We start from the raw sequence: 19,020 nt of genomic DNA on the forward strand, positions 1-19,020 counted from the left end.
ACTATCCTGGAAAGCATTAGAAAAATTAAAGTTGTTAGGACCTAGCGTAGGGCATCCAATCAAATTCTCTTTTGGTTCAGACCTTTAAATAAGAGTTACCAAATTCACTGGTAGGAAGAGGTAGTTCTAGGAAAGTGGGTTGCAACTACACAAAGAAGGCCTTTCTTGCCAAAGTGAAAATTTTATACTGAGTTTTATTGGCAGTTGGGGAGTCATTAAAGGGGGAGAGTTACATAATTGTTGCTTTAGGCAATATTTACTGCTTACAGGCAACAGCCTGTAAGATGATGGAGGTGGGTGATTGGAAGTAATTGCAGAGCTGGGTGTTAAAATTTATTTGGAAACAGACCAGGTTTGGTGGCGCATGCCTGTAATTCCAGGCTGAGGCAGGAGGATCACTGTGAGTTCGAGACCAACCTGGGCTACATAGCGAGTTCCGAGTCTGTCTTAACTACATAGTGAGACCCTGTCTCAAAAAAACAAGACAAAACAAAAACTTATTTGGAAGCAACCTATATACCCATCAACAGATGATTGGATAAAGGAAGTGTTATCTATATATAATGAAATCCTACTTGGCTAAGAAGGATATTGAATGAAGTAAATCAGACACACAAGCTTAAATACAGTGTAGTATCTCTTATTTGAATAAGGCAAAATATAAACAAAGAGCGCAACAAGGAACAAAGGATGAATAGAAGGAAACAAGGGGGCATATCCCTTGCAAATGGAGAGAATATCCAGAAGAACGTGGGTGAGGGGAGAGAAGGAAGAGAAGAAGTAAATAGAACAAATATATGTACTGTACAGGAACCTAATAGCAATATCAAAAATGAAAATAGGCGAAGGGTATTTAGGGGGAGGAAGGGGATCTGGGAGGAAGGGGAAGGGGATTAAAAAAAGAAGCAATCTGTACTATATACATGTACCCACTTCCCAAGATGATTATAAGCTGTGTTACTGAAAACATGTACTAATAAAAACGAACTCATCTGGAGCGTCCATTTCTCCCTCAGATTATGAGTGTGTTCATTTCATTGCGGGCTGTCCATATTCTCCCCTGGACTGACCAGTGGTTAAAAATGTTCCTTAGCAAATACGCTCCTACAAGCCTCCAACCCACTAAATGTTATGGTGATTGAAAATTACAGTTGCTTCCCATGGGCCCAGCACAAGGCTCTTTGTAATGAAATAGAGATGCTGCAGCCATTTGGAATGTGGAGTAAATAAATAGCCTCTGTAGGAATTCCATCAGGGGCCCATGGTAGCCCTAAGAGGGGATGACTCATCATGGAAAGGAACGATTGCTGGTCTTAGAGTATGCCCTTCATTCCCCATGACTCCCAAGCCCCAATGAGCAATTTTAGCGCCTACCACTGGGAACTAGGACACCATAAGAACGGAATCCTAGGTGCAGCTAATGACTCACTGAACAACCTTGATATAAGCCATTTTATGGTTCACAGTGGGGGAAAGATGACTTTTAAAAATTGAAAAGGAAAAATAAAATCTAATGTATGTTTGAATTAAACTTTAGAAATTGACGAAGTACCTTTTTGAAATCAGTAAAATTTCAGAGTCAATCTTTTTCCTCTCAGAATGTGGGAGATGAGAGACCCAGGGAGGGCTCTAGGGAGAATGGAAGGCTGGGATTTTAGGACTAATTGGCTTTTGTCTAATTGGTGGAATTTGTCTGTCTTGCTGGAGAACATGTTGCTTCTACCTGAGGAGTGATTTTATTTTAGCTCTGCTGTTCACCATTTATGTACATATGCTTCCTATATGTGCCAGTAATGACGCAGCTTACATATACACTTGAATATCTCTACCCTTTGGAGATGGGGAAGCTTAGATCAGACGGTAGCTTCTTAAGATCTGTCTACATAAAAAATATTTTTGGCCACTGCAATCTTCTTTCAGCCTCTTCTGGTGTTGCCAGGCTGAAGACTCCACTCTTATCTATCTAAACATTAAAAATACATTTTTCTCCTATGACAAGTGTTTGTTGAGTTTGGCACCTCACAAAGCAGGTGGCTTTCTACCATCTCAGTGACCCTGATTTCTCCTATTCTCCTTCCCTACCTCTTTCTGGAGTAGGACCAATCCTATTCTCTTATCTCTGGCAGAAGTTATATTAGTCAGCTCTCCTGCTACTGGGTACCGGATAACACCCACAACTTAAAGAGGGGATGCTTACATTGGATCTTGTTTTCAGGAGTTATGATCCATAGTCATCTGGCTCTAAGGCAGAAACATCATGGTGAAAGGGTTTGGTAGAACAAAGACGTTCAGTTTATGGCAACAGGGAAGCAGACCAGGGGAACAGTGCCAGAGAGGACAGCGGCAGGAACGTTAACCCATCCAAACACGCCGAAAAGTATACTTTTCTAATCTGCTAAGCGTTTCTTCATCTAACCAAGTTGATCTATTATGGTTAATGGTCATAGAAAGGATCATGTTATTTTCTTGCCCTGTACTTTTTCTGCTATGTTTCAAAATACATTTTCTTAAGAATTCTTTAACTATTTATAAAACAAACCTGCTAAGTAATGATACCTGCTAAATAATGATATGTGCTTCCTGCTAAGTAATGATAACTAACATTTACTGAACATCTACTATGTTCTGGACATCATGCTAAATAGAGCATTTTAGGAAGATTTTGAGTAGCATTCTAGATCTCCAGAGAGAAGAACTTAACTGTCTGAGCTATAACTGATCCTTAACAAATGGCTCACTTCAGCAGTGTCCATGGGTATTGGCTCTATTATTTTCTAGAAGGTCTGAGAATTAAAGTAATAGTGTAAAAGAATGTGACCTTGCTGGTATCTGTCATTTTTCCTATAAGGGATGTGTATCTCACTGCATAAATCATTTAATTTTCTATAACATTTTATGTTACACTTATAAATTAAGATACTGTTGCACAATCCCCAAGTCTTTCATTGAACTTCATAGAAACAGTGTCCAAAATGGATATGCTGGTGCATGTTTACTGTTTTGGGAGATATCTAAGTGTTGGGGAGGGGTTAGGTAGGTGTAGTGGGCTATATCTGGATGGGCAGGTGAAGGAGCTGAGTAAAGATGGGGTCTTGGCTGAACAGCCCCAGCCTGATCACACAAGGGCTCTGGGGCAAGAATAACAGTACAGAGAAGGTTCCACCTCAGGCCAGTCAGTCATTGCCCAAGACTGCCCTTGCGGAATAGTGAGGCATCTTCCTTTGATAATGCACCTTCTTTGAATTTGGAGAACTTCTGTGGAACTGGGGACATCTGTGTGCTATTAGCAACTGTTATATTGAAACCATAACCCCCAGGCATTCAGAATGTGACTATATTGGGAGGTAAAGCCTTTCAAGAGGTTATTAAGTTAAATGAGGCTTTTAGAGTGGGCCTTACTCCTATCACTGATGTCCTATTAGAAGAAGAGATTAGGAAGAACATACAGCCACAGGTACTTGTGTGCACAGAGGAAGTCTTGTGAAGAGGGTGGCCAAGAAGAAGGGTCTCAGAGGATCCCACCACTGTGATCTGAGACTTTTAAGAAAGCACCCAGGCTGTGGAATCTTGTTATGAAAACTCTATCTGGTTAATATAGCAACTGCCACTCACAGCTGCTGGAGAATGAATGTGACAATTATATTTTGGAGTATGTCTGGTAAGCAGGTTTGAGTGGAACATTAATAGTTTCTAAAATATCCACTTACAAGTGAGAAACTATGGCCCAGAGAAGTGAGGTAGTATGCCCAAAGTCACACAGGTAATGAGCATCAGAGGCAAGGTTTGAACCTCAGCCTGATCCTGTAGGTTGTCCTCTTAGTCATGACTCCATGTCTTTTCTGCTGATGGAAAACATTCTTTCTCATAGCAACTGATAGCATCAGTTAAATTAGGCTTCAAATTCTTTTTTGTTTTCCTACTTTATTTTAACCTTAAATAAGAAGGAGCTCTCAGGAAAAATAGGTGCAGCTGTGCACAGATAATGCCTATGTCTATGTCCCTTCTCAAGACCTTGTCTTTTACCTTATTGTTTTGAGAATGTTGTAGCATATTAATCATAGTTTCTTCCTTACATATGAAAAAATGATGTTTTTAGGACATTTCTGTTAAAAATGAATTTGGGGAATCTTTTTCACACCCATAAATGTCATTTTTAGGAAAACAAGAAATTCTTTGACCTAACTTGTCAGTAATAATTATCATCATTCTGAGTACCACTGCTCCCAGTTTGTAATGAGAGGTGGTCTTTAGAGAGCCCCCGTTGACATATAACAATAAACTGGCTTGTTCTTCTTATAGCCTCTAATAGCTTTTGTTCAGTATTTTCTGGCTTAATGTAAAATTGCTATTCCTCTTCAGAAAATGAAGAAAGGAAAAATGAAGGACATCTCTGGGCAACTGTCTGCTAGTGTTAGTTGCACCCATACCCAGTCTATCCCACCAAAGCCAAAGTAAGCAGCATCCTTTCTTTGCAAAGAGATTCTTTCCCCCATATAATAGATACAGTGAGAAACACTTGTAGTAATTCCTGCCTGGTTGAAGGGTGCAAGTGAATCTGTTGAGTTCTCAAGATCACAACTCATTAAGTCACCCTGCCTAGCAAACATTAATTCTAACACTATGATTAAATATGCAAAGAGAGTCAAGGAGAGGACTCTGGGGCACCTGAAAGAAGCCACAGCCTAACAGCATGGGCCACCTCATGCTGACTGAGTCCTCCAATTTCCTAGGCTTGTGGATTGGAAAGTTTAGTATAAAAATGTGCTGGTCAGCTCTTAGTTACCATATCAAATACCTGAGACCATCAACCTATAAAGAGAAAAGTTTTGTTTAGGCTCAAAGTTTTGGAGGGTTCAGTCCATGGTTAGTTGTTCCCATTGCCTTTGCTCCTCTGGGGAGTAACACATCATGGTTGGGAGCACATGATGGAAAAGAGTTGGTCACCTCTTGGGCAGGAAGTAAAAGAGAGGAGCCTGAGCTTTTCTGTCTCATTTGAAGCCACACCCCTAGTGACGTGAGACATCTCAGGGTCTGCTTCTTAAATGTTTCAGCCCCTCTCAGTATCATGGACTGGGACCAATCCTCTAACACATGGGCTCTTGCAGGACTTTCAAGATTCAAAGTTTTAAAGGCATGCATGGCTATAGTTGAGACATAAGTTCACAGTATGTCAGAAAGATGGGCTGGAATTCTTACAGGAAAAAAAATTCTTATCTCCTTCTTGTCCTCCCCTATTCCGCTTCCCCCAGTGAAAAAATATTAGACAATTCTTTGTGTATGATACTTGTGGCAGCTTTAAGATTCTTATCTCCTGTAGATTTATGCATTCATTTATTCAGCAAAAAGTTTTGAGTGTCTCATGTCTACATGGTGTGAATCATGCACTGGAGATACCATGGTGAATAGGACATGTTTGGCTCCTGCCCTCCTGGACCTTAGTCACTATCTGGGACAGTTGTAGAAATTAATTTTTTATTTGCACTGAAATTAAATACCAGTTGTTGTACTGAATTGGTACTTCTCAAACTTAAGTGTGCATTAGGATGCTTCGTAGGGCTAGTTAAAATACACATTGTGTATTCCTTTCACTCTAGTTTCTGATTCACTAGGTCAGGATGGGGAGGGCCTGAGATTTATGATTCTATGAAGATTGTAGGTAATGCTGTGGCTACTGTGCTGGGGCCTCTCCTTTGAAAAACCATTCTGGCAAACCTTTCACATACATTTGCTCAGGTTGTGCCAGTGGTTTGAATCATTCAGGACAGTGGTAGGTACACGGGCTGAGACCCTCCCTCTAAACATTTTTTTAAAGTGAAAACTTGGTTTTGTCCTTAGGCAAAATTCTTGTTTCATAAAACCTAGGGTCTTTAAGAAAAGTCTTTAATATATATCTAAAGTCTTCTAGAAATTTAAAATCCTGATGCAATAATAGATGAAGTAAAACAGAGGTTTTTATTCAGCAGTTGCACCTGAGTGCCATTTTCTTCTTGAAGGTCCTAGGACACTTGAGCAGTAGTTCTCAAAGTGTTTGCCAGACTAGCAGTGTCATTATAAATGTAGAATCTAGGCCCTGTCCCTCTCCTTTTGAATCCAACATGTTGGAAGTGGGAGCCGGGAATCTGTCTTCACAAGACCTCAATGTGATTTTGATGTACACTCAAATTTGGACGTATCTGAGAATTGGGCTGAGTCTGAGTGAGGTCTTGGGCTTCTAATAGCCTCAGCTCCCATAAGATAATTTGCAAGGCTGAGTAAGCTTTGGTTTTTTTCTGTTACATAAGTCAAAACTCTTTCCCTTTTCCAGTGTCTTTCAGAGTTACTGGGAAGATACTCATACTTTAAAATAGTTTGACAAGTAAAGATAAAAATTCCTAACTAAACATAAAAAGCACTGATTTGGTGAATGAAATACATGATTTAGGTCATTTGCATTCTCATGTCCTACATGTATGCAGCTGTGTAACCTCTGGTTAGTTATTACCCTGTCTGAGCCTCACTTTCCTTATCCAAAAAGTGGTCAGAAAAAAATGCCCTCCTACTCTAACTTGAAGAGTCTTTGTAGTGATCAGATGGAATAGTGGATATAAATGTGCTTTTAAAATGTGCAGTAAATGCCTAATAGTTTCTCTGGTGTGAAAAACTATAATAGTACATAAGATCCTAATGAGATGATTGACAATGTGAAATAGGAAGAAAAGGGCTAAAGGTGTAGGGAAAGTGGGAAGGGTAGGGGAAAGGTAATAAGGGAAAAGAAAAAAATATGAGAAAATGAAAAAAATGTAAATAAAGTGTTCGTAAAGGGGGAGGGGTGGAAGGGGTGAAGGGAGGGCAGGGACAAGGGGAAAAAATGAGAAACAAGACCTGTCACGTAAAGGTACAAGATCCCAATAATGAATGTAACTGTACTGTATACCTAAAATGTACCAATAAACTCAATGAGGAAAAAAAATTAAAAAATAGAATGTGCAGTATTATGCAGATGCTATAGCTTGTGACTGTTCACCTTTAGTTTTGTGCTTCCTTATTAATAAAATGGGGATCATCTCTTTACTTATTGCTACATTGAGATTGTAAGTAGTTAAGTAAGTAGTTAAGATTGTAAGTAGTTAAGACAATAATAGCACAATTCAAGCTCTTCTAAAATAAAGTTTATTTCTGTTTGTGTTTTATCTTTAACAAAGATAGATTTGAAGGTGTAGAGATAGTATAAATATTATGTCTTATTATAGTTTCTACATAATACTATATGATACTTCTTTTTCTTGAACTGGTTGCATCTTATAGCATTGGTTCTCAGAGGGTGTTGCCTGAGCCTACAGCACCAGCAACCCCTACAACTTATTAGAAATAAAAATTTTCAGGCCCCACCCACACCTCCCCAATCAACAGCTTTGGGGGTATGCGTTCCAGAACCATGTGTTTTAACAAGTCCTGCCTGCATCCTGCTGTTCACTTTAATCCTAGAGAAAAGGATTTTATTTGGACCTTCATTGAAGAGTCTGACAAATATCACCTGAAAAAGGATGATCACTTCTCTTTTTCTCCGCACCAGTTTGTAACATGGGTGTCCCAAGCTTGGATGACCACTCTGGATTCCTTCCATAACACCCAGCACAGGGGAGATCTGGAATGCCACTTCAGGGCATTTGTTATGAAGCTGACTTCAGGGTGTGAGGAAATTAAAACTGTTTATCACAGACAGGAGAAATGATCCTTAGCCTAACAAGGCTTTAAACTGCACCCACTTACAGAAACGTGAAGCTTGACAAACGGAGTTTAAACAGACTTACATTTCTTTTGACTTTTCCCTTTAAAAATGAGCTACACCAAGGCAGTGGCACTTACTTAAGAAATATCAAAGCACTCATCCCAGTCTGTTCTGCAAGTTAGCAGATGGAATTGAAAGGTACTACAAAGGAGAGAGGGAGGGCAGGAGAGAAGAGAGAGGGAGGAGAGAGAGCCAGGGAGAGGGAGAGAAAGTACAAGGAAGCAATGAAAAGGAGAGATTATAGGCAACTCTAAAAGAGACACAGAGATTGAAATTAAGGAAGGTGGAAGGGAAGGCTAAAACAGAGGAGAACATAGGAAAATTGTGGTTCTATGTGCTGTTCCACCCAACACATGCCCCTCTTTGATGGCAAAACTAGAGAACTTTCAGTGGATTTTGATTTCCGTATACTTCTCATATTGTGATAGTCTTGTCCTTCAGAATGTGAGTTGAATACATTTTTTTACTAAGACGTTGCTCCTTCTTACAAATCCTTTTTCTCACCTGGTGCTCAACTGAGAGTCAGTTTGAAGGGAAAACAAACTGTGATGAAATAGTAAATGTACAGGCTCCTCAACGTGCCATTTCCTCAGTTCTGGCAAAGTGGATTGAATATATGTAATTTTATCTTTTGAGATGATTTATTCTACTGTATAACCTCATCTGTTTTAGTTAGAAAACATAGAATTTAGGGCTGGGCGTGGTGGCACACACCTGTAATCCCAGCACTCGGGAGGCTGAGGCAGGAGGATCACTGTGAGTTTGACACCAGCCTGGGCTACTTAGTGAGTTCCAGGTCAGTCTCAACTACATAGTGAGACCCTGTCTCAAAAAACCAAACAAACAAAAAAAACAAAAAAACAAAACAAAACCATAAAAAACATAGATTTTAAAGTCTTCTCTCTCTTGACAGGGAATTCTACATCCACTGAGTACTTTATTTTCAAAGAGTTCTGGAGTTAGTCAATATAAAGGTAATTTGTACAGATGAAGAAATTGAGTGAACATTTTTATGAAGTTTTCCTATACAAAGATGGTTTCATAAGCATCTTACTATTGAATCTTCATAGCTACTTGGCTTATGTAAATTGTATTGGACAAAAAGGAGCTCATTAAGTTTAAGAATCTCATCCAGACTTTTATATAGAAGATAATACAGGCAGATTTCCAACCTTGATTCTTATCCTCTTGGGAGAAAACAGAATAAATAGATTGAAAAACAGCATTTTGTATTATAATTTAGGAGAATAATTTTGTTTATGAGTTCAGAGAGTATTGCAAAGTCTAAAATGCTTGACAGGCTATGGGGAAAAAGCAACTGTTCTACATTGTTGGTGGGAATATAAACTAGTACAGCCACTGGAGATTAATGTGGAGATTCCTCATAAAACTAAAAGTAGGAATTCTATTTGAGGTATCCTCTTGAAAGAATTAAATACATTATATTACAGTGATATGCGCATACCCACGTTTATAGCAGTACAATTCATAATAGTTATATCTTTGAAGAGACTTATATGTCCATCAACAGATGAATGGATAAAGAACTTGTATTTATGAAACAAGTCAGATACATAAGCTTATCTTATGGTTTATCTTATATGAGAAACCCAAAATATAAATAAAGAGCATATTAAAAGATAGATCATAGGAAGTGGGGAGTTATATCTTTTTCACTTGGGAAGAGAATCAGCAGAAGGGGGAATAGGGAGGGAGAGGAGGGAAAGGGGATAAAATAAAGAATCAAGGTGTGTATGTACATATACTAATTCCCCACAAGGAATGAAATCATTATGTAATGCAAACCTGTGCTAATAAAAAACAAAAACTGGAAAAAAGACAAGAAAGAAGATGAGTAAAAACCTAAATAAGAAAGTAAGTAAATAAATAAATGTGCCAGTACTTTCTGTTGGTAGAGTATCATTATATAATTTATTCCTCTCCCAACCCAAAGATGTTTCTCTCTTTCTAGGTCTCCATTAAGAATTATAAAATTTATATTGCTATGCTTCACTGTGATCCATTCTTGTCCTTTCTTTGTTGGAGATGGTTATAAGAATCACTTCTACTTTAGTCACTAAAGATGTTGCATCAAGTAACTGGGGTTGTAGGACCAGCCAGAATGAAGTCCACTTCAAAAGCTGTCATAGCCTTTATAAAAGAATTGTGGTATTTCCCCCACCTTACCAAAATTCCTTTGGTATATATCCTACCCATTGTTTTTATCTCACTACTAACATTTTCTTTAAATAGAGACTTTGAGAATAATACTGACATAGTTTCATTAGAATTGACTCTGCTAAAAACTTTTTGTGTAATAGAGCCCCCCTGCCAAGGTATCTTGTCCTTCTTTTGCTCCTACATCTCATTCTTAGTAAGGATTAATTTTTCCAAGTGCAAGGACTTTAAAATAGATCATTTTTTTCTTGTTTCATAACTTTATTCTCCTACCTTCAAAAAGTAACTGCAAATGAAAGTACTCTTCCTTTCCACAATTGGTTTCATTTTGCTGAGTTCAGGAAGCTATCACTCAGCCCTACACTTGACTGAAGCTTTGTTAGTGCAAACAAACGTACACCTCTGGGAAAACACAGAGGATCCTAGCTTTGTATTGCAATGGCTGAGATAGTTACTTATACTTTATTTCAGAGATCCCAGAAGACCCTCTTGTGGCTGAAGAGTATTATGCTGATGTATTTGATTCCTGTTCTGAAGAGAGTGAAGAGCAAGAAGAAACAGTGTCCTTAGGACCAAAGGGAGAGGTCCAGGTTGAGGGATCTGAACCTACGTACAGAACAAATCAACAGGTACCGGCTATTTCCTGCTGAAAGTAGTGGAACTGCAAGAGTGTTGTACAGGGAAAATGGGATTTTTCAATATACTTGTTTACCTTGTAATCAGATTTTTGAGTCTTAATTATAAAAGTAATACAAATACAGTGGACTGTCGAGTTACGACAAGCCTCACATATGAACAATTTAGGTTATAACTGGAATTTTAGTTTGTTCTTATGACCAAAATATTGAGTTATGACCTGAATGTCATGGTTGTAAACAAAGACTCATGATGCCAGAAAAGCAAATGTAAGCATATGTGTCAGTATGAGCCCAGGTGCACGTATTTGTGGATGTGATCTTGGTCAGTGCTTTATACAGTTACTGCTATCAAAATGGCCCCCAAAAAGCTAGAAAAGAAGCTAAGGAAGGAAGGGAAGGTCAAGAAAGCACTCACAATCAAAAAGAAGAAGGAAATTGTGGAGAAATATGAGAGTAGTTTGTGTGACCAATCTGTCATATGTACAGCATGATAAAATCCAGAATCTTGACAATCTTGCACAGAAAAGATTTGTATAAGGAGCCGGGGATTTAGCTCAGCGGTTCGGTGGCCTGCCTTGCAAGCACAAGGACCCGAGTTCGATCCCCGGTACCAAAAAAGAAAAAAGATTTGTATACGGAAGCTAGTGTTGCTAAAGGTGTTAGTCAAATTAGTTTTTTATTATGAAAATATTACTTAAGAGGTGCTTTGGGAGATTCAAAACAAATTATAAGTATTTTACAACCACCTTGAATTACAACCAGCCCTTGTGCATAAATTGAGTTCATCATTCAAGGGCCCACTGTAACTAAAACAAATATTATTACAGTATTACAGAAATTTCATTCTGGAGCCAGGGATTTAGCTCAGTGGTTCTGCTGCCTGCTTCGCAAGTGCAAGGTCCTGAGTTCAATCCCTGGTACCAAAAAAAGAAAAAGAAATTTTATTCTGTGCCTTTTGTGAAAACACATGATATACAAAATACATACTCAAGTTTTGCTCACAGCATCAAGAGGTAAAATTTTATTTTCTATTGTAATTTAAGAGTTTAAAAAAATAAAACACAGCCAACTGAGCCACATGAATGAAATATATTGCAAACAGCCTTAGGTCAATAAATAGAACTTTGCCAGCCCTAGGAATACTACCAACTTGGGTATAATTGTTATAACAAAAGCTTGGAAATCAGATGTCTGGTATCTTTGTCATTTGCACTTTTATAACCTTGAACAAATTACTAAACTTCATTGTGCTTCGGTTTTGTAACCTGTGAAATGGGAGAATAGTCATTCTTACCTCAAACAGTGGTTTTAATGTTAATTAGTATAAAGTATTTAGAATAGTGCCAGAACTTATTTTTTACTTAATAAGCAACAATAATTTAACTGTTACTATTACAAAGTTACCCAACCATCATGTGTCCCTTTTATACTTCCAAAAATCTTTAATGTTAAAATGAGATTTTGCAATTTTATTATGAAAAAAACTCTCCTTATGTTGTAAGGCCCATGATAAATATAAGGTAGTGATTTTGTTCTCTGAGCTATGTATCTGTCACATGTTGTAGGACAGAGTTTGATTGACTTTAAATTAATCTGTTTAGGCAAGATGTTAAACCTTTGTATATCCATGATGGCATTTTGTCTCAATGAATCCAATTGGGTCATTATCCTTATTTTCCTGTTTTCCAGATGAAGACACTGTCTTAGTTACTTCTCTCATTGCTGAAACAAAATACCTGAGTCCCACAAGTTAAAGGAGGAAAGGTTTATTTTGGCTTACTGTTTGAGGTTTCATTCTATGGTTGGCTGGCTCCAAGGCAGGGTGCCATGGCAAAGGGACATAGAAGAGGAGAAACAGTCCATGGCAGGGCAGCCAAGAGGCAGTAAGCAAAGAAGCAGCAGCAATAGCTAGATTCCCTCTCTCTTTTATCTCATCCAGACTATAAGCCTTTTGGGCATTGCTACCCATTCCTAGTGTGGGCCTTCTCATTATCCACACCCATAACTATGCAAAACCAACTTAGTTATCACACACCCTTAATCCATATTCATACAACCTAGGTCCAACCACCTCCAAAAAGCCCCACCATGTGGCTTTGGGAGAATATCTAGATACAAGCCATAATGGTATCTGAGAGAGAAGTAACTTGCCTGTGGGTACAACAGCTACGGACATGTTAGAACCATGTCAGGGCCAAGACAGTCATATTCCTGAGCCAGTGTTTCCTCTACTACATGAGGTATATTGACCTAACATAGACTTGGTGTAATAGGAGTACAAATCACAATAAAGTAATTTGTATCGGAGACACGTAATTACAAGCCCCTTTGTTGATGTTGTTGTTGTTATTGTTCTTAGTACTAATTCAATATAAATTTTCGCTCCCCAAAAGTAGTTGGTGTGGGATTGTGATTGGTGTTGGTTCTTCCTTTTGGAATTCTTTTCTTAGCAACACAGTAATTCATTATACTTGCAAACTTAGCACTGAGACCCTAGTCACTGTTGACCTTGTGGATTGCAGCCATCTCTACGATATTACCTTCTTTCCTGCCCCTAGTCTTGCTCTTGACCCTGAACATGCTACGGTGTGCCTATGAGGTCATCATACCATGGCTGTTATGTGAGCAATCAGATTAAAGTTGATGCCTTTTTCTTCAGATGGGAATCATATTTTGATGGAGGAAGTGCTTTCAGAAAGAAAAACAGACTCAGATTTATTGTGATTAATTATTGAGTCCTTTTACCAACCCTAACAATCTTTTCAGCAGTGGTGTCTCAAAAACACAATTTTATTAAGTTCATAATTGCTATTGATTGCCAGTCATTTCTCTGCTGTGATAAGTGAACCATCAATAACACCTTCATCAAAAGCCATTATAATATTGTTGCTACCTTCTCTGTGAAGTTTGTGCTCTCCAAATTGGAACCAGCCTCTCAGATAAGAGGAGAATGGAGTTGATAGCCGCCATCACAGCAGGGTTCTCCATGGCACCACCTGTCTCTCAAAAGTGTTTTGTGTGCTCTAAAGGAGAGTTCTTAGGGCTTCAAGTTGGGTGTTTCATTAATTTTGTTGTCTTTCCTTTACTACTTTGACCACCATTTTCCTCTCCTAGACTAATATTGGCCCAGGTATATCTGTAATACACATACAAGGTCAACAATAATGACATGGCAGGAACTCGCTCAGCAAAGACTCTGCTTAATGAATGTGGTTTTCACTGAAGCTTTTGCTAAGAGGGTGCCTCAGAACCCTGCTGTTTGTTCTTGGTGAAAAGAATCACAGAGGACCATTTTTTCCCTAGGTGATTCAGAAGTTCTCAAATCTTTTGTCGATTTGAAATTCTCTCACTGCAGTGAAGCATTAGGAAAAATAAAGGTGTTCTTTTTTCTTGAACATTATCACAGGAACAGAGGACTGGATGAAGGGTAGGTAAGGCCTGAGGTTCTCTTGAGAAGCCTTGGATCAGACCATCATGAGGGGAGATGTCTCACAGCTTTGCTGTTAGTGGAGTCATTCTTTTAAATCAGATAATAATTATTATTACATTGATTGCTAACATTCCCAGAACATTCCTTGTGTCTCAGTACTTCGTATTTTGGGTTGGTTCTGAACCTCTGGGAGGCAGATAACAAGATATGCTTAGAAATGAAAGGGAAATACTTGTGAAATAGGTGGGTAGAACTGCAAATCATTTTGTGGCCATTTGAGGGGAAGAAAAAGAGGAAAAGGAGGAGGAGGAGGGAAGGAAGGAAGAAAGAAAAAACAGGAAGGGAAGAGAAGGAAGGGGAAATGGAAAGGAAAGGGAAGAGGAGGGAAGGGGAAGGGCAGGGAAGAAGGGGGAGGGAAAGACTGGCTAAGAACCTTGGACTGAAGTGACCTGAAAAAAGACTGCCAGGCTGATAGGGTACCCCAGGGGGACGTCTCTGGCTTCGGGGTTGCAGAATGTAGACTAGGCAGCAGTTGCCTGGCCCTGGAGTCCCTTGAGCTGGCACAGGTGTAGTTTAGAGAGCCGCGTGGGTGGATCCTCCTCTCCTACAAACCCTAGGTGGATCGTGGAGGCTGCCTGGCCAGGGGAAGTTCTGTCAGCTCCCTATGCTCCTTGTAGCAGGCTCTCTCCTGCTACACCTCATAGCTGCCACTGATGAAATATTTTATTTAGTTCTTACAGTGACTCTGATGCATGTATTTTAGGTGAACTGCATCAAACTCAAATTTAACTAGATGGATTCTAACAAGGGAGAGCATAAAGGTGAGGGATAAAGTAGAGTGGAAGAAAAGAAAGGGCTTGAGTCAGGGATTTTAGGAACTCCATCTCACTTTTCAATCAAAACATGAATGCTCCAGAGTAAGAATGAGCTGCAGGATGTAAATGCCCAGCGCCTGACTGCATCTCCATTCCTGTTCATCAGATTATAAATCTCTTGTTTTTTGAATTGTTGCCCTAGACTGACAGATTTAAAAATATGAGTTTTCTGTACAGCATAGTCCCTCAGTGCGAGTCAATTACCTCGTTTGGTGTTTGAAACAGAAATAGTAGCTAAGGATGTTTTGTACAATTGATTTTATCACAAGTGCTGACTTTAAAACTCATGCCCCTTGAAAGATGAAACTTCTGTGATATCCCAGCTTTGCATAGGAAGAAACTAAGGTTCAGGAAGCTGATTTTTCCAAACCCACAGAGCTCATAAGTAGCAGAGCTAAACTCTCTTTTAGCCACCCTCAAATAGTCTTTCCTCTGCACAGTGATAGTCCTTCCCCCACCACTGATGATTCAGGAAATTTATTAGGAGTGAGGGAATAGTTGGGGCCATTGGATTAGCTGACACTATACCAAGACCTCTTTTACGTAACAGAATTACTGAGCTATGTAAAAGGCAAAAGTTTTACCAGTTCTAGGAAAAATGCTGAATTGTGAAAGTTAATCTCTTATATGAAGCAGATTTCTCCTTCTACTGTGCCTTCTTATAGAAGATGCTAAAACTCTTGAATCCCAGAGTTACCAGCTCTTTCGCCTGATCTGACCTAACTCATTTAACTTCAATCGTGAGAGGAAACACTTTTTGTCAATCATCTCTGAGGAGCAGACTGCCTCGCTATTGCAATCTATAGACACTTCTCCATCAGCGTCCCCCCTGAGCTGTGTCCAAAACTACAAAGCAGCTGGCCTGGCTAAAGTGTTCAATGGACACTACCTGTTCGGTGTGTCCTCCCAGGTGACCAGCCTTGTGTAGACTCAGTGTGCACGGCTCCAAGGAGAGACTTCGATGGGCCACTTACCACCCCTGGCCCCATTCTCCTCATTATTATCATCGTTCTTCCCCCTCCTTCTCTGCTGTCTATTATCTGTGATAAAACAGTACATTACTGGTCATTCTGTGACCAGCGAAATCTTCCTGTGGAACGTAGTACAATGGACTTTATGAAAGGCCTTTGTCCCTACATCTTTTAAATTTAGATTCACTGCTTTGTGGATCATCCTAACACCTCTTATTCTAATACCAAAACCTAGATGGAAAAGGAGATAATAGGATGGATACAGACAAAGCCGAATTGAGCAAGAATTCAAGTCTCTATTTTCCTTTCAGTGTGAGAGTGGTAAGGTCACAGCCCATGGCCTCCCTGTTGATGGTTGAGCAGAGGCCCAACTGGTACACGAGCAAGAGGACACTGGTGTGCAGTGAGATGCCCTGCGTGGTGCTGTGCTGCTACTGGAGTGGGGGGAGGTAGAGGAGAAGGATGCGTTGAGACACGGATTGGAAGAGCTGCAGTCGTGGTTCCACACACGGAGTTAAGACTGAGAAGGTCAAGGCTGCAGACAGTCTTGAGAACAATCCTATAACGTTCTGGGAATGGTCTGTTTTGAGAAAGTATATGAATAACTAGAACTGGGTCTTCATAAAAATATTTTCTAATGCTTTGCTAGAGATAATCGGTAAGAAGCTAACTGTTTATTCTCATAGAAGTATCATGCATGTGCCTAATAAAAACCGAGGTTAGTGAGAGTTGGCTGCTGTTTCCTGTGAGAGCTTCAGGCCTCTTTCTGACCATACAGTACAAAAAAAAAACCCCAAAACAAAATAAAAAATGCTAGCAAAAAATATGAAAACTGTTCTAAATAGCCGTTGCAAACAGAAAAATGTCAAGGTATATCACTTTTACTCTATAATATCTCTATAACTATTTCATTATTCAATTTTATGGAGAAAATTAATTTTATTGTATTAGCTGAAAAAGAGGCATAGATACCATTTAATTGTGTATAATTGATTTTATCTTAAGCTGTGACTTTAAAACTCCTGCCCAGCCTAGGAGAAAGGGATGTGGCCCATCAAGACATTGTTGGAGGTGCTGTCCTTTCTCTGTAACCTGCTAATCTCGAGGCATATGTGGTCTATATCTTCTAATCTATTTCACAAATTTAAAAAACTAAGGAACAGAAAGAGCACCTGTCCAATGGCAGACCTGGCATTCAAACAAGCAAATATGCATTGACACAACTATTAGATATTTGGAATAAGTATATGACTTAATGTAGAAATTAGTAAATGAGAAGAAAAGGAGGTGCTTAGGACCTCAGGGACACTGCAAAATGTGTGACAATGGACTATAATCTGAGGATTTAAAATCATGTTTAAAACACAGGTCCAAATGTCTATTTACTCTGTGGGATTATAAATAGTAATCTTCAGTAAATAGGTGTGAATTTCCAAGGCTTCCTTTTGGAATTTGAAAGTTCTTTCTTGTTTGTCCCATTAAGCGTCTCTTAAATTAGCAGAATTCTTATCCCTAAACTATTGGGCAAATACTATATAGAGATTAAGTAGTCAATCAAGAATAAATGGAAGGGATTGCTTCAAGCAGCTTCCTGTTGTCCGTGCTGCTGGAATTCTGGGCATGGGGTGCAGCAGAGGCCACCAGCACCTGGAAAATCCATTACCTTGCATTGTTGGGTAGGTACCATGGCACCAGTCCATCTGCCCCACTTTCTTTTTTCTTCTCTTTTCAAACTGTAACCTAAAACATCCTACAAATTCTGTCATTAGATACCTAAGATTGTCTTTGAAACCCTAAAGCTACCCTGCAGACTCTGACTTGATGTGAATCTGGGTATTAATAAGAGGCAGAGGCAGTTAGAAGGTTTTAATAATGCCATAGTAAACAAGGCATTAGCAGTGAGATGTAGACACATTGACAGTCACATTTCAGAAATTTTGAATTCAGCAACAGAGGCATTTAGTGTTAAGGGTGCAGAGGGAAAGGCTTGTGTGCAGTTTGAATTTTGAAGATGTCACTGTGTTCCCCATTACTGCACACATTTTAGGGCAAAAGGCAACCATGAGAGGTGAGATAGGAGTTATAATCTTAGCTTCCTGATTCCAGAGCAGCCCCCACAGAGGTACCACCAGCTCTGTCCTCTGGCTTTGTGCTAAGCAGCATCCTCTGCTTCCCCATGAATTATAAATGCATATAAACAAGGGCTTGACTTCTAATGAGATCATCTAACCGAGTTGTTAAAGGTATATATGAGTGTGTAGAAAATGGTACGGTCACCTTGGTATTCTGGTTCCTACAACTTAATGACGTTTTCCAGGGCTGTTGTGGATACAGTTTGCAGAAAAGTAGATTTGGTAATTGCTGAATAATGCAATGGGAGGAAAAGAAAGTAGATGTGTTGTTACTGGACTATTCATTTATATGTCACATATTTGAGTGTTTTAGACACTGGATATGTATGATAGTCAACAAACAGACATAATTTCTTCTTTGTGGACATCCCAGCCACACATATTTGGATAGTAAACACACACACTATATATATGTATGTATATATGTGTGTGTGTGTGTGTGTGCGTGTGTGTGTGTGTGTATATATAAAAATATATATATTGGGTGGCAGTTCTTCAATGTGTTTTCATGAATTATTTCTATCTCTCTAGAATTCTAGTCTCACGGATCCAGTCTGCCTAGGAGTAGAGTTAGAGGTTATGTGCACTCTAATAAGACATCCTCAAGTAATGTCAACTTTATACACCACAGTCCCATACACATTAGCTCCCCTTGAGTTGACTTGACTCACTCCCTTTCGCTCATAATCACATCCAGTTTGTAAGAAAAATCTATTAGCTTGCCCTTTGAGGTATGTATGAAAAGACCATAACTTTGTACCTGTACTTCCCCTCCCAAGTGGATTTTAACAATAGTTTATAGCTGACCTGACAGTGAAAAATCCCCCATCTCACTCAGAGTAAACAGCCAACTCTGTGAAATGGGCTTCAGCACATCCTCATCACCATTACCTTCCTCTTGTCACTGTGAGACTCACCCTTCACTCCAGTCCCACTAATCTTCCTGTTTGTGGGACATGCCAGCTGTTTTTGAGCCTTGATAAGCCTAGAATTCCCCTCCCATGAGGATGCATAAGTAATTTTCTCCC

General features: G+C 39.2%; 1 protein-coding gene across 4 annotated transcripts in view; it reads left to right on the forward strand.

The window, feature by feature from the left end:
* The window catches only part of Nek11 (NIMA related kinase 11), a 267,941-nt gene that overhangs the window by 138,515 nt on the left and 110,406 nt on the right, over positions 1–19,020 (forward strand). For all 4 annotated transcript variants that reach the window (XM_010625448.2, XM_010625451.2, XM_010625449.2 and 1 more), the window contains one exon: positions 10,418–10,575. In XM_010625448.2, the coding sequence (XP_010623750.1) occupies positions 10,418–10,575 (158 nt within the window). The remainder of the gene's footprint in view (positions 1–10,417; positions 10,576–19,020) is intronic.

Source organism: Fukomys damarensis, unplaced genomic scaffold (genome assembly GCF_012274545.1).
Source record: "Fukomys damarensis isolate Sample0158 unplaced genomic scaffold, DMR_v1.0_HiC HiC_scaffold_37, whole genome shotgun sequence".
Lineage (NCBI taxonomy): Eukaryota > Metazoa > Chordata > Mammalia > Rodentia > Bathyergidae > Fukomys > Fukomys damarensis.